The 22532-nt window shown below is 41.9% G+C and overlaps 1 protein-coding gene across 4 annotated transcripts in view; it reads right to left on the bottom strand.

Moving 5' to 3' along the window:
• The window catches only part of PRKCZ (protein kinase C zeta), a 97661-nt gene that overhangs the window by 14509 nt on the left and 60620 nt on the right, over positions 1-22532 (bottom strand). For all 4 annotated transcript variants that reach the window (XM_055001223.1, XM_055001221.1, XM_055001222.1 and 1 more), the window contains 8 exons: positions 16694-16825; positions 13627-13708; positions 12545-12597; positions 9168-9356; positions 8448-8545; positions 2768-2854; positions 2044-2179; positions 884-971 (listed from right to left, as the gene is read on the bottom strand). In XM_055001223.1, the coding sequence (XP_054857198.1) occupies positions 884-971; positions 2044-2179; positions 2768-2854; positions 8448-8545; positions 9168-9356; positions 12545-12597; positions 13627-13708; positions 16694-16825 (865 nt within the window). The remainder of the gene's footprint in view (positions 1-883; positions 972-2043; positions 2180-2767; positions 2855-8447; positions 8546-9167; positions 9357-12544; positions 12598-13626; positions 13709-16693; positions 16826-22532) is intronic.

The raw sequence follows: 22532 nt of genomic DNA, 5'->3' as shown, positions 1-22532 counted from the left end.
TCACTTGGCTGCGGTCTGCTCATATCAGGTGAGTGACTGTTCAAAACTGCAGAGCCAAAAAAAGTGAGAGCCTTTCGCAGGTCGGAATGCTGATAAACTTAGTCAAGCTTGGGATGTTATCGCACCTAACCACGATGAAGCACCAGTTCAAAACAGGTGAAGAAAAAACAGCATGCTTTGTAAAACCCAAGGCTTCTTCAGCTCATTAGAGATGCAATAAAGCCAAAAGCAAATACAAACAGCCACACTTAATTCTGCAGGTACTGTAGTCCTTTGAAGTGTTTATGTACCTTTGTTCAGATTTCTAAATTTCCTGTTTTCATACACTTGAGCTTGGTTTGCACAGTACTTTTTTATCTATACTCTCTGCTATAAATACAAAGGGATGAGATAACACACAGCCCTATCATGGACAATTATGCTTGCTAGTGGAACATTAGAACTTTATCTCCATGCAATTAATTCCATGGAATTAATTGCTGTGGGATCGTGTGGCAGTAACCTAAGATAAATGGGCTTCGACGCATTCTCGCAAGCTAAGTCCATCAACAGACCCAGATACGTGGCAAGATATCAGAGGATTCTTCAAAAGTGACACATGTTATTCTTCTATGCTTCCTCTGAAGCACATGATAATGACAGAGCTGCAGAGAGTATCGGTACAGGCCAATCACGCAGTTCTTCACAAAGTACGCTTTTAAGACAAATAATAAACCTTTTTGTCAAAAGAGCAAAGCACGTAACATACAAACCAAGCAGTTAATTTGTTCTCAACTTAATGGGAACGAGTACCTAAATAGGAAGCACATCAATAGCAGCTTGCAATGAGATTTTTAATGACTCCCTGCAATTATATCATTACATGCTCTATATACCAACTCACCATACTCTTCTCCTCGTAGTATCTCTGGAGCAATGTAATTTGGTGTTCCACAGAAAGTGCTTGTAGTGTCACCAGGGCCCAACCCCTCCTACAAGAGCAACGAACACAATTCAGTTATGAAAGATTATGGCCTTCCTCTTTGGGGAAGAATGCATCACCAACGCTTGCAAAATCAAGAAGTCAAAATGTCTGCAAATATACCACCTTAGCTGAAGCTAATACCCCAAATAAAATTATTGACACCGCACTCAAAGGAGCAACTGAATGCAATTGCGATTGGTACCTCTATTTTATTTACTTGGTATTGCATGAGAATGAAGACATTCAGCTGTGATTATTCTTCTTTGCCTGCACAATCAGTAACAAGGCTTGCTTCTAACAGGTAACTGTTGTTCTTTGACTGTCGCCACATACATACAAAGGATACTCATATGGACTCAAAGTATAGGCCAGTCATGGAACCTTCCGGATCTAACACATTTCAATCCTGCCCTGTAACTCTCAGCTGCTTAGACAGATTACACGGTTCAACCCTTCCTCATTTATCCTCACAACAACCTTGTGTAGTAGCTTTGGTTGAGAGAAAGTCTGCTCTAGACTGAAGCAGGTTAGACTGAGGCCAAAGGTCACCCAGCAAAATTCATGGCAGAGTGGGGATTTAAACCCCGATCTCCCGGATCCTTGTCTAGCCACTGTACTACGTCGGCATCTCAGGAGAACACGGCTCCCTCCTTGCTCTTGGCTTATGGTTTTTTCCGGCTTTCCCCTCATACCAAGGAGCAGGGAGAGAATGCACCGCCTGGTTTCTTCTGAAGCTACCATGGAGATTCTGTGAATCTAATTGAACTAAGAAATCCTCAGTACAGACAGGCTTGATGCATCCCTGCACAGGTGACCATCAGGAACAGCACCCTGTGGTTCTGAGGAAGATGTCATGCCCAGCCTGTACGCTCCTCAGATGCGGGGCTGCACTGAGGTTACACTGAAGACTAAATAAGAGAGGGAGGAATTCTTTAATATGCCAGCAATGTACTTCATAACATTCATTTTAATGAAATGATTCTGTGGTAGTAAATTTGAGTTGGCCACTTAATCAGATTCTGAGCCTTGAAACGTAGTGCTGCAGAAGACCATGTCCTGAATGCGAAGAGCACATTTACCTTGCACATGCCATAATCTGTTAACTTGATATGTCCCTCTGCGTCCAGGAGAACATTGTCTAATTTTAAATCTCTGTAGATTATGCCTCTTTCGTGTAGGAAGTTTAGAGCAATACATATTTCAGCAGCATAAAACCTTAAACGAAAAGGAAATTTCACAAATCAAGAGCAGTGTAATCTAATGACAGCTGGTTCCTTTTGTTTTAAGGAAACAAACCCCAAATGCAATCTGGACACTGTACAAAGAACGACACTAATCCTGTTTCATTCACACATGACTAGAATTTGAATACCATAAACACAACACAGCCCAGTACTGCAACCTCAGTTTTTACTAGGTGCTTTTATCAAACCCAAAATATATGCTGTCATGCTTCAGAGGAAATCACTGTATACAACAAAACTAGCCCCTGCTGTACTCATACTACCCATTTTGCCTTGTTTAAAACTGGTAAGGTGGTAATAAAAGGATATTGGGAATCCCCAAAGAAGCTTGGTGAAAAAGAACAGAGGTTATGTAGCAGCAGGAAGTGAGGGACCGCATCCAGACTGGTACTGAGAAATCAGCATTTATGACTATGACAGACTCTTAATGCAATTCCATCAGCTGCTCAAGAAGGAATATCCCACATCTAAAACTTTATTGGACCTCAACTGGAGTAAGCAATTTGCAGACAGCAGCAAAAAAGGACAAATTCTTCCATCAGCCATTGAAAAAAATTACCTTGCATGTTCTTCTGGAAGTTTTCTTTGCCGTTGCATATGAAACATGAGGTCACCCCCATTCACGTACTCTATAACAAGAAACAACCTGAAAGTATAAACATGCAAGTTCTGATTATTTGGCTTGAGGAAGTTGCCCACACAAGCCAATTCACATTTAGCGCACACATAACATTCCCAAACTACTGCATCTACCTCTACATTTACAGGATATACATCAAGAGTATCCTATTAGTTTAGTATCTTGATACTGGGGAAAAAAGCATCACTCAGAGAATATACATTTTTCCATAAAGCAGAAATGCATCTAAAACAGTTTTAACCGATGCTGAGGCACAAGTCTGAACCACTGATGGCAAATGGAATTGCTACCATTTTATATTTTCAAATATAAAAGACACTCAAACACTCTGCATGTTTGTATATTGTTTCACATCATACATGGGGTTGGATCCTACTAGTCCTTCTGCTTGATCTCACCCAGTTCACCCTCCTCACTGCAGTCTGTACATGACGCTTTGCTGTGCTGATCCCATGACCCCTGGCCCTCCTCCATCCTCTTTCACCTGCACAAAAACTAGTAGAATCTACCCCATCATTTATAAAGGCCTCTCCATAAGATGGTCTGTCTTTTTGTTCTCCAATCAAGCTTCCTTGCCTTCCCTTGTATTTGCTGAGAAGTAATGGAGACAGAGCAATCCTAGCTCCCCACCCCACACACATTTTTGGCTCTCACAGAGACGGGCTGCCCATTTCCAGTTTGCAAAAGCTGATGTTCTATGAAAATTTTAATGAGCTTCACACCTAGGGTAAGCATAAGAGGAAATGTGAACTTTAAAGAAAGGCCACTAAATAAAGACTAAAATAAAAACAAATTATTAAAAAGGAGATTTATGAAGCCCCCATATCCCTGGAGCAATTGGATTTTTAATTCAATGTTAGTTACTAACTGAATTTGATTTTTGAAGCATTTTATTGTTTTGCATGGGTCAATAACGGGCAACTGTCGTGGAAACTTTCAAATTATGAGATATAAACAGAAGTCGTAGTTTGATTTCAAGTAGAAGAAAAGGATCGCACCAAAATGGCCCTTTACTTCTCCTTGTTACCACTAGATATTCCAATCAAGCCATAAAATTTAATTTCACCAGGTCTCATGGAGATTGTTTTACTTCATAGAATAGGGATTCCCCATGATTTTCAGTGTTCAAAATTCAAGGAATCTTCCCATAAAAAAACAAAACCCGTCTCTCTGAAAGATGGATTAAATTGCTAGTCTTAATATGTATCTCTAAATACAAGGTGCAAAAATGTTCTTGTGCACACAGAGGGCACCATCCACTCACACATGAGCACTGTGTGAGAAACGTGAAACTAAACCCAAAGATTTTCTACCACCTGTACAAAGCTGCAGAACCTATGACAGCACCCTGTGCACTCCCGCACAAGCATTTCAGGAACTGCATTAGTGGCCATCATCCCTCTGCTCACAAGTCCCTTGCATCCAACCCTGCAGGATGCGTTGCATGGAAGTATCTGGAGAGAAGGGGAGAACACATACCAAGCAGCAGTTTCAGCAATGTTCAGGAAGCTCATTTTGAAATGACGACTTCTCAAAATTCAGCAAAGGTTAAGTGAGGTAGTGGAACTAACAGCAGCATGACCAGCTTTATGAAAAGGATATTACGCTTTACAAGAAGATTTAATCTCTGGGAAATTAGGATCTATATGCCACGGCCACAGTCATCCAGACACTCAAGGCAGGAAGATGATTCACTCCCCCCTGCATAAACTGATGCTGCAGTCAGGTGCTGCATCTTTCCTATACATGCTTGAGGGGTCCCTATTCTTCTCTCCAAAATCGTAGGTGATATGACGGTGTTTTGTCTAATTGATTCAGGCTATACTTAGAAAGAAACAGTCCCCCCCACACAGACACCTGCCCTCATTTCTGTGTTTTAAAATGCTGCAAGGTATTCTTCCTATAACAATAATATTTCATTTATATACTGCCCTTCAAAACAACTTAATGCCCACTCAGAGTGGTTTACAAAGCATGTTATTATTATCCTCGCAACAATCACCATGTGAGGTGGGTGGGGTTGAAAGAGCTCTGGACGAGCTGTGACTGACCCAAGGTCACCCAGCTGGCTTCAAGCGAAGGAGTGGGGAATCAAACCTGGCTTTCCAAATTAGAGTCCTGCTGTTCTTAACCACTACACTAAACTGGCTCTTCTAAATACAGAGATCTATTGAAATGTTAAGCTTTCGGCCAAGGACATTTCTTTTGAAACACTTTTAAGGCAGGAACCTAACCCCAAAGCTCACAAAAACAAAAACGCTATTATCTGGGCTGACATACTGTAGAGCCATGTGGGTATCTAGGGGATGCTGTGACTCAGTATCAATGCATGTGCGTTGCATGAAAAGGTCCCAGGCCCAATCCCCAGCATCAGCAGAAGAATCACATGTACTGGTGAAGACCTCCCTCTGTCTGAAGTCCTGGAGAACTGCTGCCCCATAAGAGCGTATGATACTAAGCTAGATGGGCCAGTGGTGTGGCTTGGCACAAGGCAGCCTCATAGATACCCACAGCAGGGCCATTAACCTGCACAGAGACTTCTGTCGCACAGGTCTCAGAACACAGTCAATCTTCTCAACACAGCTTGTTGTGAGATCCACTTGGGCCATGCTGCATATTTGTTTACACATCCAGTTATCTTGGGAGTAACAACCCCTCAGTTCACATCAATTCTATCCAAAAGAGACAAAGGGGCCAGTAAATAAGTTTACAGAAGCACTTCCCCAAGATGCTTCCAGTGACACTGAAAGATACAACCTTCCTTCAAATTTAAAAATACGTCTGCGCTGAGACTTATGCGCCCACACATCTTCCGTATAATCTCAGGATGATGCCATATTAAGACTGCACTGCCACATCCCTGGTAACAGTTTTAAACACTGTGACTGTGAGCATGATTAGTTACATACAGCTCTTGCTATGCAAACTGGAACCCGACAGTTTGATAGCTGAAGGCACAGCTTTTGATAGCTGATGGCTATTCTAAGACAATCTAATTGCCTGAGTTGATAAAACTTTGCAATTCAAGCCTAGACTTCAAATTTTTGCAGCTCGCTGACAAGAAGCAGCCTTGGGAAACTGGAAAGGTGTCCTTTTGGCCAGCTGCTTGCTAAAAAAATGGAACTTTTCAGTGACTGACATTTAGTCCCTGTTTGGTTGCCTACATTCCTCCATTCGTCCTCTCCCCGCACAATTTGCAAATGAAATTATAAAAATATACTAGAAGTCTCTCCTTAAAAGGAAAGTGGCTGTCTAGATATCTGCTCTACCCAAGCAAGTGGGGAGTGTGAGACCCTTTTAGACAAACTCTCCAGAATTCAGACAGAAAAAACTAAAATCAGAAGAAGGTTTCTGGGAAATATAACTCCAATGATCAAGCAAGAAAGAAGCACTGGTCAAATGGCAAGCTTGGAAGTCACTTGCAGCAATCTTCAAATATGCAATATGCAAAGGATTTTTATGAGCCTGAACAGCCACCTCTTTAGACTTCTTACAATGTCTAAAAATAAGGCCTAACATTGTTTTATTAGCAAGAAATCATTAAGGGAAAGGGGAAATTTGAACATCTCAAGTTACTCCTTACTCACTCAATGACATTTAAACATAATTTACACTGAAGAAATATCACAAGAAATTTAAAGACTTCTGCCCCGTCTACTACATTGAGCATATTACCATTCACAGCTTATGCATCACAGCAGATTATCACGTTTCAAGAAAATATGGGATATCTATGGCCACCACACAGAAAAACTCCACTAGATGCTATCCAGATATATTTACTGTACCATTCTAGGTAGGTCTATCCAATGGGGCTTACTCTCAGGAAAGTGTCTTTAGCATTGTGCTGTTACTGTCCTTTAGGACACAGGTATCTTTGGCAGATATAAGAGGGAGGAGGGGGAAAACGGCACAAGAATTCGGGTATCTTAGGATATTTTTGGCCGATTTCCAGGAATATGGAGAGTTATGGGAACTGCAGATACTTTGAAAGTTGTACAAAAGCAACTTGCAGAGGTTACAGGAAGGACTACTTGCATTCCACATGATTAACAGATGATGGGAAAGTCCCTTCCTTAGTCATAAATGCAACATTTTGTATTATCTAAAAGTGTGGCAGTAGATAAAAAGCTACCTAGTTAAGTGAATATGACTTTATCGGGGGGGGGGGGTACACACTTAAGAAAACTGGCAATTTACCTAATAAAAATTCTTGCTTGAATGTAATAACTTAAAAGTATTAAAAGTCTCAAGATAAAAATAAAGTATTTTAGCTGATGCAGATAAGGAAAAAAAACCCCTCCACTAGTACTTGAAAGTAGCTCAGTATTTATTATACGTGTTCCCCAAAGAGGCAAAACTGTTTAGCAATCTATGCCATGCACAAAGATGCCAGGTTGATGAAAGAATAAAAAACCATTAATAAATAAACAGCCCTGTGCCAACACCAATGCAATGCACTTTCCAGGAGAGGAATAACTAAGAAGGGCCTTTTAATCGTCAAAATTCATATCCTTTTAGCAGACATGTTAAGTCTGAATGCTGAGTTTTTAAGTCTTCATTTTTCCAACTAACTCATTATGCTATAGCTAACTTTTACAGCATTAGAAATTTGGCAGGTCTTGTGGATGGCGTGGTGAGGTGAGTCAGATCAGACATCAGCAGCTAGTTTTTAATCAGGATTCTCATTGTGCAGAAAAAAAGACAACAGTCATAGAGGGCATTTCCTGCTCTGGAGTAATTTCAAGCCTAAAATTACTCCAGAGTAGGAAATGCCCATTATCTACCAGACAGGCCATACCTGACGGTCCTTTCCAATGCCAGCCTTGAAGTCCAGAATTCTTAATGTTCAAGACTTCCTGACATTAAGCCCACTGGAGTTTCTCTGTGACAGCCCCGAAGCCTGAAGGACATTTTCACAGGTGGCATTAGAAAAACTTGTCCATGTCCCTTCAACTAGGGTCTGTCTTTTTGACCAGTTGCATTTGTGTAACAGAATCAACTTGGTTAAACCAAGCACTATCTCAGCAATCACTGAACAAAAAGCTGTATCTAGAAGCCCGCCCTTATTTCCAGGAATCAGTACAGAACGGAAAAAGTTCCCCGATCCTGATACCCTCAACAAGTTCTACACGCTCCTGTGTAGAATCTTCCTGACTGCAGCAGTCCCCACTAAGGAGGCCCCAGGTTTACTCACCTATAGAGCCCAAGGAAAGAGCCAATAGCAACCTTACAGTTACAAGGTCTAAACCACACCACTCTGCATTAAAGACCACCACAGTATACAATTCTCACTGCAGCCAACTCTAGTCTTGGAGCTCCAGCACTGACACACAGGGAGAATGACAGCGCAACAGACTCATCTTCTCACACTCAATCCGTCCCAGTGGCAGCTGCAGCACCATTAACTGGTGCACACCAGCCATATGCTCTGGAAAGTGCTACAACTGAAAAGAAAGGGATGGGTCTTTTATAGAAAGAAAACCGGCGATGGCAGAGAGAGAAGTGCTCCATACAGCTGGTCAAGGGATACTCACGTCCTTTCAAGCTCTGGCAAATACATTACTCTGCAAAAGATAAGGGTATTTTGGCCACTTACCGACTCGTCGTTTGAAAGCAGGAATGTAAACCAACTAGGAATGGGTTACTGGATGCCTGTTCAAACACATGTTTTTCTGTCTGCACCCAATCAATATCCTAAAACAAAGTAATTGAAGAGTCACAAAGGCTGCTGTGCAAACTGCTGTGGGCAATGCTGAGAGTCAAAATACATTTTATTTTCTCTTCCTTGCACATCCATCACTGTTAAAGCATTTACTTTAAAACAGTGCCCTACATTTCAAGATTCTTTCTGAATTTATGTACGGATGTCAACGTTCCTTAAACACTAGAAACAAGGAAAATGGGGCACAGGTGAATATAAGGGGGAGGGGGAGAGAATGAATGAATGAATGAATACATTTTGGGGAAGGTTAACCCATACACTCGTCGCTTGCTTGCCAATACTAAGTTTTCTCTGACGAAGGCAGCTTGCCTCTCAAAAGCTCATAGCTTGGAAAATCTTGTTGGTCTTTAAGGGGCTACTGGATTCGAACAACATTCAAGTATTGTCAAATAGATCTAATTCTTTATTCCTGATATAGGTGCAGTGTTACACCCAAGTCTACCCCTAGACCTGCTGCATTTCAAATAGATCACTACCTAGTTCAACTTGACCAAATTAGCAACAACCGTACATGCAAGGCTTAAAAGCAATGATCAAATTACTTCCTCAACAAGAATACATGATTCCATCTAACATGCTAAATCAGTCTCTTACCTCATCATCATGAACTAATTCTTTTTTCACTACTTTCATGGCATAAATTTGATCATTCTTTTTTAACCGTACTAAAAGAACTTTGGCATAGCTTCCACGTCCAATAACTCTGATCAAGTCGAAGTCCTGCAGGCCAAGCCCCTGAGAGATCTTAATTCCATCCATTCCATCAATAACAGGCTTGAGATCCTGTATGGACAAGGCAAGCAGTTAAGAGATGACAAAGTCTTTTAAAAGAGAGGTAGAGAAGAGGTTGCCACCTTAATGCGGCCCCAACAGCAGGTCACTCTCCCACCTTTTCAGCTTTAGTGCCTGCCAATCATTCTTTGCAGAAGCATCTTGGCACAAGGAAAGGGTCTTGGGTCTTAAGCATTTAACAGTGGACACAGGGTCTCAAATCTTTCTGAGCCCGTGGGCACATTTAGAATTCTGACACAGTATGGTGGGCAGAGCAACAAAATGGCTGCTGCAGCTTACTTTCAGTCACACAATGAAGATTCTTGTGCTGAGAAGCAGCCTCTGCAAAAGCAATGTTTTTAAAAATCAGCTCAACCGATCAAATCTCCAGTGGTCAATCAGAAGCCCTGCTGGGCAAAATCTCCATCTGGCCCCACCCACTTTCTAAAAACACTTGGCAGGCACAAGGAAAGATATTGGTAAGAGAGTCACCAGACATGGTCACCTCTAAACTGTCCCAGTCGCACTGTTTTCTCACTACTTCCAGTCAGCTCTCTCCTGCCTTTACAGAAAAAGCTACCTACGCTTGACTCTTTTGCATACCTACTTATTTCATTTGCCTTCATACAACAGGTGCACCTCTATTTCAAAAAGCTGCAGAATCTGGCATGAAGTAACCATGGGTTATGTCCAGCGACGCTGGCCTTTTGTCCACCCCCACCACCAGCCCTGCAGCAGCAGACACCCCCTTTAGGCCCTGCAGCACAGCCTCTGGCAGTACCTCAGTTGCAGGAGCCCCTACAGGCCTCTCCCACCCTTAGGCCAGTTGCAGCCGACGCCCAGGCACAACTCTGGGGAACAGCCTGCAGCTACTCAGCAGACTCACCCGTCTCCTGCAGTTGCCCAGATGGCTCCACTTCATCCAGGCTCACAAGAGATTGCCATCAGCACAAGCCAGACAGGTGCAGGCCCCAACAGGCCAAGGGAGCCACTGGGAAGGGTTTAGAAGCAGCAGGGGCAAGCCAGGCAGAGAGTAGACCAAATGCCCCACCCTAGGCGGGGATGGAGGGGGTTGGGCCAGGAGACTGCAGAGTCTACCCAGCCCTCCTATCAGATAGGCTGGGAGCAGGGCCAGACAGGGAGACTGGGTGGCGACTGGGGGCAGAGCCAGGGAGGTGGGGAAAGGGGAGGCCTTTAAATTCAGGTTCCTGTGAAGGCTGACGAGGATTTTGCAGGGAGAGACAGCAGGAGTGTGCTGCTACTCCCAGGGCAGAAGGAACAAGATGGTGCAAACCCCTTCCCTGCCCATCTGAGGCCGGAGGACACCTGCCTGGAGAGCTGGTAGGATGGCAGGACATCAGGTGAGGGCACCAGCGAGGGAGGAGCTTCATAGATTACTACAACAATTGCTCCAAGACAGTAGGTTGTGGAGGGCACCTTCACTAGCTACATTCAAGAAGCTGCGCAAGACTGTTTTATTGCAGAGGGCATTTGCTGGAAGGTAAATTAGCTGCTTTTTAACTATGCACTGTTTTTATCTTGCATGGTAGAATACATTGTGCCCTTGTAGTTCCAGCTTTGTTAGCCGCCTTGAGTCTAAGCAGATAAGGCAGGAATGAAATATTTTAAAAGCAAACTCAGTATCAGGTATCATGGTCCTGGCTGCTTGACTAAAGCAAGCCAACTAGAAGATCTCTCTATGGCTGCTACCAATCCAGCAAAACCAAGCAATATTAACTTGTCCTACTTGTGGGGCTATTTTCACTTACTAACAGAAACAAACTTCAAGGATTTAACCATGTGAAAGCAGAACAAAATTCGAGTCATGTAGCACCTTAAGAACAACATTTTCCAGGCTTTTACAACTCAATAACTTTTTTCTGTTTGATGAAGTGAGTTTTGCCTCCCAAAAGCTTATACCTTGGAAAAATTGGTTGGTCTTTAAGGAGTTACAGGACTCTGATTTATTCTACTGCTACAAATTGCAACGACAACCTACCTGAAACTATCTGGCAGTAGTTACACCAGGGATGAAAATTAGCAGGCACAGAGTTTAACATAAACAGTCTCTATTTTTGTTTGACCTCATGGCACTGTAGTTTTAGCCAGATCAAGGCTCTGAACGACAGTAACCATTCATATAAGGACTCCTGAGCTAGGATTGACTGCTATTATGAGGAGACTGAATAGAGCTTAAAGATTCCAGTGAACAAGGCTATCAAGATGCCACATCCTCAGGATACAGTGCTTAGATTGAGTAGCTTGGGAAAACAGGGACAGTCAGAAGTCCGAGGATTTGGGCAGCTGCAACATATTCCCAGGTATGTGAACGTATCCAGCAACAGAAGTCGTTAATATCAAATCAAACTGATTATTTGCTAACATATTCCAGCACTGGAGTTTGTACAATGGAAGCTTTAAACAAAAGCACACACGGGCAGGAAGCAGGACAATCCACGGGACTGCAGAAGGCACCCATGTGAGTGTTATTAGTGCTGGTGGCAAAGTGAAGAAAGGTGGGACATGTAAGACACTGCTTTCTGAAGGACTTTGTTTATTCAAGAATCTTCTGTCATCGCATTGTTCTTTAAAAGTAATTGTTTCAAAAGCCCTTTAGGGTAATTCAAAGTGGTTCAGAATTTATCTGAGTACCGCCTGGGAGGGAAAACAGCCCAGCTTACCAAGATGCCCTCTATGAAAGAGCAAAGAAATAACATACAGTAGTCTGCATTTACTTCCCCAGGGGCTCACGATAACTGAGGTTAGAGTTTTTATTTGCAAAATTCCAATGTCACTAACTTTCAGTGACAGGAAGGCAAACAAAATTTGTCAACAGAGGAGTAGCTTGTAGTTAAGGATTGTTCAATATGCATTTTATATTACACATATCTAAGGAAGACAGTGTAGAGATAATGAAATCCCATGCAATACTAGTTAAGAAGAACTAATAAGTACTCTGGTTGACAAAAATATGTATTACTCACTGCTGAACGATTAATAGGGGACTGCCAGGAAAAGCATGAGGGACAGATCAGAGATTTGCACTGGGGGAACAGGAAAAAAATTCCCTCCATCTTTCCACAGAAACATCTCTACATCCAACTCCATATTCCATAACAGGAGAGCACCAAGGAAAGGCAAACAAGTTTATTTAATTTAAGAAAAATACTAACAGGTAAAGCCATTTTATAAAAACTTACCTCAGAATCATCTTTAATATTGTCATGCTTCCGGGACGAAGAAATGTAGGGTACTGTAGGACAAAATGAATAAAGCAGAATGGGGCAATCAATGCATGAAATGAAACTGTACCAAGGCCAATTTTTGTTCACCTTTCTCCATCAGAGACCCAAGAAGGTGTTTGGCTGTGGCTGTGTTTCTTCAACAGCAGCCCTCTCTTCCACATGCTCACCTGCTTTTCAAAGTATGGAAGTTTCAAAAGCAATTTTTGATACAGGCTTTGTGAGGGATTATCTGGTGTCCAAAGTCAAAAATCCCTTGAGCACAGTGAGAGGGTTTTGGACCCTGGCCAAAGTATTCTTATCTTAATTCACTTCGCTGACAAGTTTATTAGTGGAGACCACCACCACACTATATTAAACATCTATTTCCAAACGGTCAAGGAAGCTTAAGAAACAATATAGTTAAAATAAAAAACATCACCACCTGATGATGACCTGAAACAATACAAAAAAAACCCAGGACATCTACCTAGCTTGGAAAGTCCATTGGGAACAGCATGCTTTGTGTTTCTTCCTGAAGGCCCAGTGAGAAGTGCACAGTTTGTCTGACCACCTTCAGTGAGTCATTCAATAGCTTAAGACACAGCCACAGTAGTGCTTCCCACAAAAGTTCTCACTTCTTATGCTCTAGGAATACTCAAAAGCAGGGGCTCACCAGGAGATGTGAACAACCGATAGGGCTCCTCGGAATGTTTAGGAGAAAGACAGAGCTACCAGTCAACAGATTGGCCAGAGTGTGGAACGCCCTGCTCCTATTTGTCAATGTTGGGTGGTGGGGGACAGATAGAACAGCAACCGTAGCCATTGCACAAAGCTTGAGAAGAAGACCGGAAACAAATTCCAGTTCTGAAAAGCAGCAAAAGCACTATCTTCAAATGATCGGTTTCCTGTTTCTAGAGCACCTCTCCAGAACAGGCAAAACGTGTCCCCCTCTCTCAAAACAAAACCCCTATTAGTATGACAGAGCTCTGCAAGTTGCTACAAGGGCACAACTGTTGCTTTTAAGTGCATGAGACGCTGGCTGTTGTAGATTTACTTACTTCCATCATTCTCTTCTGTGGGGATGTCAGTTTCATCATTCTTATCATCTAATTGAGGTTCCTGGGAAGGCATCACAGAATCCTGTAAGAATATAGATTACTGAAAAATGTTTTCAACATGAACACCAATAAATGAATTTTCTTTCATTCTACCACCCTGAAGGCCTAACAGAAAATGTACTCAAGTTTACCTTGCCAGCTAACTAGACTGCAGTTAAGCACACACACTTACTGCTATCTGCTCAATACAGTGTAAACAACCTTTACTGCCTATGAGTTCTCTTCTAAAAGGGAAAGCAGCATGTTTTGGTCTGCTTGAAATATAATCTCAAATGGAATTAAAGATTTCTAAGGTTGTCTTGTGGGAGATGGCAGTAACTATACAAAGCAAGAGGGAGTGAAGAGAGCTTGAGAATGATGTGATTCAACTCTACAAGATTATCAAGGTGGGGATAAGCAACACATTCAAATCCCCAAGCTGTTTAGGTGTCACCTGTAGGCTCTGAAAAATTCCATTTTCATCATAAGGTTGCTGAGAAATTCACAAATAAGACTGCACAAATTAAGGCTGGATATCAGTAAAACAGAAGCCTCCATGATTTCTTGGGAACACTTCACAGAAAGCAATTTCCTACAGATGGCACTTCTGAGTAGGAAAGCCATTTGTTCTCTTACTATATGCATTTTATTGTGTACGTTTCCCATTCTACAATCACCTTAGTCTCTCCTGTTGTCCCCTTACTATACATAGTAGTCTATGAAGCAAGTACAGCCTGTGACTACAGGGAGGTCTTTTCAGCAGTAGAGCCTAAGTTAGGATATGTTGTACTTCAGAAAGTTTGCCTCTTCCCATGTCAACTTAAGAACTCGATGCAGAAATTGTTTTGCAAGATAGTCAAGTATTTAAGCCTGCAGATGAACAGCCAAATGCACATCCCTTTGAAAGAAACATTCAGTATCCTCAGTACTTATATTAATTCACATTCCACTAAAAGCAATGGGCAACATCTGTGTTACAATTTTTCAAACTTCCCTGCAATGCATTAGTTGCTAGGCGAACATTAAGGCATTTTTCAGGGACAAGCACTGAGTTCACATATGTTGTTCAAATATTAGAGTTAGCATTATGAATTTTGTACTGAGGTTCTAATTTGATAAAATTCTAGGAAAAGCAGGGCAGTTCAGAGACTGGATTCTTTATTCTATAATATTCTCTTAGAAATATTTGGACAGGAAGGATCCTGTCTCCCTAACATGAGGTCAAAGAATTTTTTTCAGGTACATACAAGCCCAGTTTTGTTTTCCACACCTAGTACATACCTGGGAATGCCCTTAAGCCAAAATGTAAAGACTTAAAATTTAAAAACCCACCCTGAATGCCATCATTCTGTGCACCAGTGTAAGTCCAAATGCTGTTCAAGGCTTCATGTGTGCATACTAACTAGCCCTCTGGGGCATTATTTTGTTTTTGCAGAGTACTCAAAAAGTGCCTCAATAAAGGGAGGAGAGACAGAGTCAAACACAAACAGATATTTTAACACAAGTTAAGAGAATGCAACTTCCAAAAAACAGTTGAGACAAAAAGCCGCTGTCATTTTTATAGGTCTCAACTCCCTAACTTCAGTGTCTGTGTACTAGAGCAGCAGCTATCTTAGTTTTCCAAGCATTGCCTTAAGAAACTAACCTAGTCACACTAAATACCCTTGGAGACCAAAGTGAGAACAGCCACAGGCCAAAAATTTCATGAACAACTGCATCACATCCCTTGAGGCTGAATACACTTGGGAGGAGATGGAACAGATTTAGAGTATAGGGAAAGTAATGAAATCTGTAAGTGAGAAAATGATCCCAGAAATATTTTTTTAAAAGAGTATAATCATAGCATGCCTTGCATTTTTAATGTGAAGACTTTCAAATTCTGGTCAGATCAAGCAGTTTCCAGTCAGGATCAGCAAGTATGGTAAGAGGGTTCACTAAGAAACAGAACTGCACGTGAGATCATAATCATACATACATGCCACATGTATGTATGTAGGGTTTAAATCATCCCTTATTTACACAAGACACAATACTCCCGTAAAAGAAAACGTGTCTTTGAAATTAGTGCAACTTGCACAGATCTAGGCAAGGGAAAAGACAAGCTTGCTTTTTTTCCTTAAAGAGCTTAATGTCTCAGACCGAAACAAGACACAGAGTCAACTGTAATGGAAAGGCTAGAGAGATTATTAGCAGGAAAAGGTCATGACGCATTACACAACATTGGGGAAGGAAGAGAGGTCACAATGAAGATTACTCCCAACAGGTTAAGAAAAGGTAGCCACAGGAATGTAATTGAGAGGACTTGTGATTTGGAATGTGTAATAGCATGAGAAGAGCGAGAGAAGATAGGTCCATGAGGTTCAAGGTAGAACTCAAATGTCACACATCTGGAGAAATGCCAAACATGTGGGCACAAACAGACTAGCACTGAGATGGGTGAAATCTTCTGTAGTAAAAAATATCCTCTTATGTGTCTTTTGCTGGCTTGAAAGCTGGCATTGTCAAGATTTCCCTCATTCAACTCATGGGCAGGATCTAAAGAAATGCAAGACTACTATTTGTGTGTACCTAAACTAGGCTAAGATCTGCAGCACTCAAACCACATGGTCAGCAATCAGATTCTATGACTGTTGCTTGCAGATGCTTATTGTACGCAGTGGCTTGATGATGTTTTTACTTGTGTGTTTGGCTGTAACAAAGCTTGGGTGTTTTTCTAAAATGAAAAGGTGGGATGTAAGTAAATTATACAGAGTTTAATGGACAAGTTAGATGTACCTTTCTTTCAAAAAGAAATGTACTTCTTGGACTCTGGTCCACTGTAGCACAAATATCTACTCATCTCACCTCCTCCTGAGAAACTGGCTTTGGGGGGGGGGGGGAATGACACAAGGCTACTACACAAGATCATGTTCAAGCTAACAAACCACACATCTGTCCTATCTTTGCAAAGCAGCAAGGAGTTCTACGAAATATTTTTTCCCAAACGCCACAAAAAACTTTTAAGGCTTTGTACAGAAGTCAAACTTACCATATGCCTTTTACAGGTCAGTGGGACAAGTATGTGACAGCGTTTATGGACCAACAACTTGCAGTTGATACACTTGTAGCCTTGCCTTCCGAGACCCCATATCCTTTCACTGCACTGGCCACAGTATGCTCTCTTAGAGAGGGACAAAAAAAGTGTCACCTTCAAGTTATAATGACTTCGTTATAGCCTCGCAATGGAACAAAAATTCAAATGCATTTTACACATTCAAAGAAGGTACGCAAAAATGACAGTTGACAGGAAAAGTCACTCAAGTTTCTACAGGAACTATGTGTTTGCTTCTTCCTAGATGCCCTTTGCTGGCTTGAAAGCTGGTATTGTCAAGATTTCCCTGATTCAACCCACTGGCCAGGTTCTAAAGAAACACAAGACTGCTTATGTATGTTTGCCTAAACTAGGTTTAGATTCACAGCACTCAAAAGAACATGGCCAGCAACTGCTGGACCAGAGAGGATTTTTTTAAAAAAAATAAGATGAGCAGCTGCTGAAATCTGCTTGGAATCCTACCAAGATGTGCGCAAGCCCTTGGGCACGTGAACAGCCCTTTAGGATCCCAGCCACTTACCTTAATTTAAGCGATCCTGCTGCTAAACATGCATACGAATTCATAGTTCCAGCATAACACACGTACACACACACCCTTCAGTGCACAACTGTTTAGATCCATTCCAATCTGGTTTCAGGTCTGGTCACGGGATTAAAATGGCCTTGGTCTCCCTGGTGAAAACTTGTGCCAGGAGATGAACAGGAGGAGTGTAACCCCGTTAATTCTCCTTCATCTCTTAGCACCTTTTGATACCATCGATCACGGTGCCCTTCTGGACTACTGCTCGGGATTGGGACCAGGAGGCATTGTTTTGCAGTGGTTTAGGTCCCACATCAAAGATAAGTTTCACTGCTCCTCTACCCCATGGCTTCTGGCCTGCGGGGTTCCACAAGGTTCTATCGTGTCCCCCACGCTTTTCAACACCTATTTAAAGCCACTGGGAGAGGTCACCTGGAGACCAACAGGCGGACGACACTCAGTGCTTCTAAGAAATCTCAAAAAGGTAGTTTGGGGCTAGATGAAAGCTACCAAAAGGCTTGACAAACAGAGATGCTACCGGGGGGAGGGGGGGCTTGACACAGGAATATCCTCGATGTTGATGGGGTTGCACTGCTCCTAAAGGAGCAGGTTCATAGCTTGGGGTTGGTACTGGACCCAGGCCTCTTGTTGAATTAACAGGAGACGACAGTGAACAGGAGTGCCTTCCACCAACTCTGGCTGGTGAGCCACCAGTGGCTCTCTCTGGGCTGGAAAGATCTCGCCACAGTGGTGCAAGCCCAAGTAACATCTAGATTAGATTACTGCAATGCACTCTATGCCGGGCTGCTCTTGAAGATTAGCCAGAAGCTGCATAGAATGTAAGCCAGAAAACTGTTTGGGCTGGATTGCAGGGACTATATCTTCCCAATCTTGTTCCATTTACACTGGCTCCCAATTTGCTTCCAGGTCCAATTCAAGGTACTGGCATTGATCTTTAAAGCCCTATACAGCTTGAGGCCGCATACCTTAGGGACTGCTTTTTCCCATGTGAACCTCCCCATCCACTCCATTCATCTTTGGAAGCCTTGCTTATAACTCTACAGGTAGCAATCCAAGCAAGGGCCTTCTTGGTTGTGGTGCAGAAACTATGGAATTCCCTCTCTAGGGAGACTGATTTCCCTCTGTCATTGTCTTCTGCCAATGAATACTTTTTTGTTTGGTTTGGTGCACCCCTAGTAAATTCTTACTGGTCCTCCTCTCTGGTTGCATTTTTGTTTGCATGTCTATGTTTTTACTGCATTGTTGAACACTTTACATATACATTTTAAATGTAGCTCTAATGTTTTAAATGATTTTCACTGTCTTGGGGACCCTATTTTTGTAGAAAGGTGGTATAGAAATGTTTTAAATAAAAATAAACCAAACAACAGTTTAGATGCAAAACCAGGACAAGCCTCAGTTGTTAATCCATCATCAATTACAAGAGGCATTTTGCAATTGTACTTGAAGATGAGGTGCCAACTTAAATGCACACACTGCAGTTGTATTCCCTATTGCCAGCCACAATGGGGCAAAATGGAATGGGTATTGCATTCACTGAAGAAAATTAAGCTAGTAATGACTAAAGAGGCATTCCAGAGGCAGGGAGAGTGGTTTTTCTTTCATGAAAGGAGTCATGCCCCAAGCATAGGAGGAGGGATTAGAAGAAACTGAAGTAGTCGAGGACATCTTTGCTTAAAGCAAAGATTTTTTTCAGGTCAATGGAACATGGGAATGACATCCCACTCCTGTATAGCCAGATGCTCAAGGCCATAGAGCTTTGATTATAGACTAAGGAGAGTGTGCATAAGCTGTTACAATGGCTAAAAGGATTTCCTACTCTTCTTGTAGCTTTGATTTTTCTCCTCCTCCTTTCTGTGCTCCTAGAGATAACCTTTCACTTTGGCTTAATTTGTATGATTAAAAGCTAAGTTTGATGATACAGAAAAATGAATGACTCGTTAGGAAAAAAACCATCTCCGAGGTGGCATATACTTGACTAGCTCTATGCAGGTATTGCCAACGTTTTTACTTTCTATCCCAACACAAAGCAGAAGTGAAGGCTCCCCAACCAAAGCTGAGCCTCAAGAAGCAACATGCAGCATTTTGATCTTGCTGCACATCAAACAGTGCCAGTGAATTCCCAGCAGTCCTGCATCAGGAATCAAAGGGGTGTGATCAGTACTGAGTTTCTCAGCTTAACACAGGCCTCTTATTAAAGCAGGAAACCTCTAAAGGGAAAATAAACACTGAGCTTATGATGTTAATAAACCGCCAGAGAGCATCTCTAGAGAATCCTATCTATCTGCTGAGATCGTCTGGGAGGAGAGAATTGCTCAGAACCCCCCCCATTTTGCTACCTTTGCCTGTGACTCTAGAACTCATCCGGTGCTTTTAAAAACAAGCCTTCTCATCAAGCCCAGAGCATAAGCAGTGCTCCCAGTATCACAGGACCTCAAAGAGAAATCTGTTTCCCAAAGGCTTCTTCCCAAGACATATCTGGCCTTTTATTTAAAAAAGCAGAAATAGCATATTCTCTTGCAAGTGCTCATTAATTAGCAGTCAGCCATCCAATGATCAAGGAGCAGAACTTTTTGAGGCCAAAATATACACATCCCCTCCTTTTCAAGCCAAGTAGTGACAATTTCATCTAGTTTCTGGCTCTAAGCAAAAAAACAAGCCCATCAGTGAACAAATGTTAACTGGCAAGCAACCAAACCTTTAGGTCAATGTGAACCATGTTCAATTTATAAATCACCTGTGAAAGACACCAAATCAGTTGGGAAAGTCATATTAACATCTCATTTTCCTTTTGATCATCTCCCAGAAACAAGCCAGTCTAAACACCCATCAGCCAAGACACGTATTTAGCCTGAGAACGCTTCCATGTTGTATCCCATTACAGTGAAACCTCACTGATCCATCCAAACACAACAGCACTGCATTTGGTAAAAGCATGCCTTTTTTTCCGAGAGAGAAACCACACCCACTCACACACCCCTTTTAGTAACATACATTCAGTCACTGTAATAATTCACATCTTCTCCCAAAGAATTTTCTCAGTAGAAAACAAAGCTCAACTCTAGCAAAATCTGCTTTACATAAAGCAAAAAGATCTGCAAAGAACTTGCTTGTTTTAAAATTCAAATGCTAACTGTTGCTTGTGTGGCACCAGAATGCTGCTCCGTTTTAAAAAAAAAAGAGTTGTTAAATAGTTCCATCATCAGTTTGCTAATTCAGAAAATTTATTTTTAAAGTAAGTTTCTCTACTTGAAACGAGGTTCATCATTCCTGTTTAATCATCTCCTAGGAAAAAGCAAATCAACAGCTATTTAACCTCGAACCATACCTCAAGCCCGAAGCACAAATGATGTTCTAACCACTGAGCCTAATATGGCTAAAAGGTCACTGTTTTTGAATCCAGCTCAATCTTTCAGTTGCTTTAAAAACCTGGAACTCGGATTCCGAATGCACACACCTTGAAGTGGCTCTGCATTAAGTATTTGGATTTATAAACCACTCTATTCCCCCTTCAACTAAAAAGAATACATTCATCCACTGGGACACAATGTGATTGGCTTATAAAAGGACAGTGTATATATGATGACCCAATAATAGCAGTCTTAAACGGAAAGGTCAGAGACGGGGCTTATAATGACCAGGTGATGGAATTTGCTCCAGTAAGAAACCAAGGCAGCTCTGTCAAGAGTTTCAGCTTCACATCACAAGGGGTTGCCACTCTTCTGTGTGGGCAAAATGCTTTACAATAAGCTAAATTTCATTATTTTAGGGCTCCCAGGGATCAGAACGAAGGCTAACTGTCGCTTAGAGCAGAAGAGAAAATTATATGTAATTGAGGGCATTTTAAAATTGTAACTAAGCTATCCAGTATATTTTTAAAAAATGTTTTTGCTTCTTGCAAAATGCATACAATGCTGAAGAATAAACCCTAATTTCCAAACCATAGTAGCAATCATGGAAACAGAAGCGCCTGACCGAGCATCGCTGAAGAGCCTTGTTAGAAGTCACGGTGGCCCTACTTCATACATTCAGCTTACCTAGAGGTTGCCTCCTGGACACAGAGCGGCGCAAGAGCAGTTCCACATGCCAAACCAGCTCTGTGAAGCCTGCGCCCATATGGTTTGGATGACTTTATCTGCACCATTAGAAAATGGCATTGCCCACACTGCACAGGGAGCCATTTCATGCCAACTTGTCAGATGGAGGTATGTCCACATGGGGCCATCTGAAAAACTACCATGAATCTGTGTTTCTGTATGCTCACAAACATACAATCTTGAGTGTTTAGTTCATGCCAGTCTCTTGGCTGACCATATTACAAAGGGTGACAGTGAGACTAGAATGCAATCTACCCCATGGAATTCATAATATCACAACTGAAGAGGTACCTGCCCATCCTGCGACCTCAACTTCTGGCTTAGTACTCAAAGCGCCCTAAACACAATAGTTTTGTAGAAAGCAAAACTAGAATAGAAGTGTGTCTAAAGATGTGGTCTTTCCAACTGCTCCTCCTGTATCCTAGCCTTAAAGGCCTGTACTAGCATGGTCCAAGTGGAACACAGCTGTGAAACCATGTTTTGTGAAGCTGCCCAAGCATAGCCCTCTGCTAACTTCTCGTTTGCTGGTGCAGCCAATCTTGGAATCAGACCATTAACCGCAGCTCTGTTATGAACTTTGCTACACATTATGAAAAGAATATAGCAATGTAAAAATGACAAGTGCGCCCATACAGTGTTTGGAAAAAAGCTTAACATTCCTGTGATAAGTTTTGCACATTTTGAATGAGCCTCAAACTTTATACTTATTACCAAAATTAGATCTGTAATTTGTTTAACTGCACAACAAGTGACATTTTACACTAGAGTAGTTCAATTTTAAGCAAGGAACTTCATTTATAAAATTGAGATCCGCACCTCTAGTTGAAGCACATTCTTGGGCTCTGTATGTTTTACTACTGGGTAGAGAAGAGTCTTCATGAGCGGCATTAGGGTGCAAAACTTTTTCTAAGCTAAGTTGCTTAGAAAAATTCTCACAGCAACACACAACACACACAGCCTGGAATCCAAATATTCGGTACGTTCAAGGACATGGGAATGTCGGCTGGTATTTTTGTTTTTTCCTTTCAACAAGCAAACCACAAACACACACACCACATCATCTGCTTTTGAAAATTCCTTCATTTCAAAAGCAGTCTGTGTTATGTTCAAGAAACATGAGTCCAAAGCCACCTTACTT

The sequence above is a fragment of the Eublepharis macularius genome, chromosome 17 (genome assembly GCF_028583425.1).
Source record: "Eublepharis macularius isolate TG4126 chromosome 17, MPM_Emac_v1.0, whole genome shotgun sequence".
NCBI classification, from domain to species: domain Eukaryota; kingdom Metazoa; phylum Chordata; class Lepidosauria; order Squamata; family Eublepharidae; genus Eublepharis; species Eublepharis macularius.
Note: the sequence above shows the minus strand (reverse complement) of the source record. Positions and strands in the feature narration are given on the sequence as shown.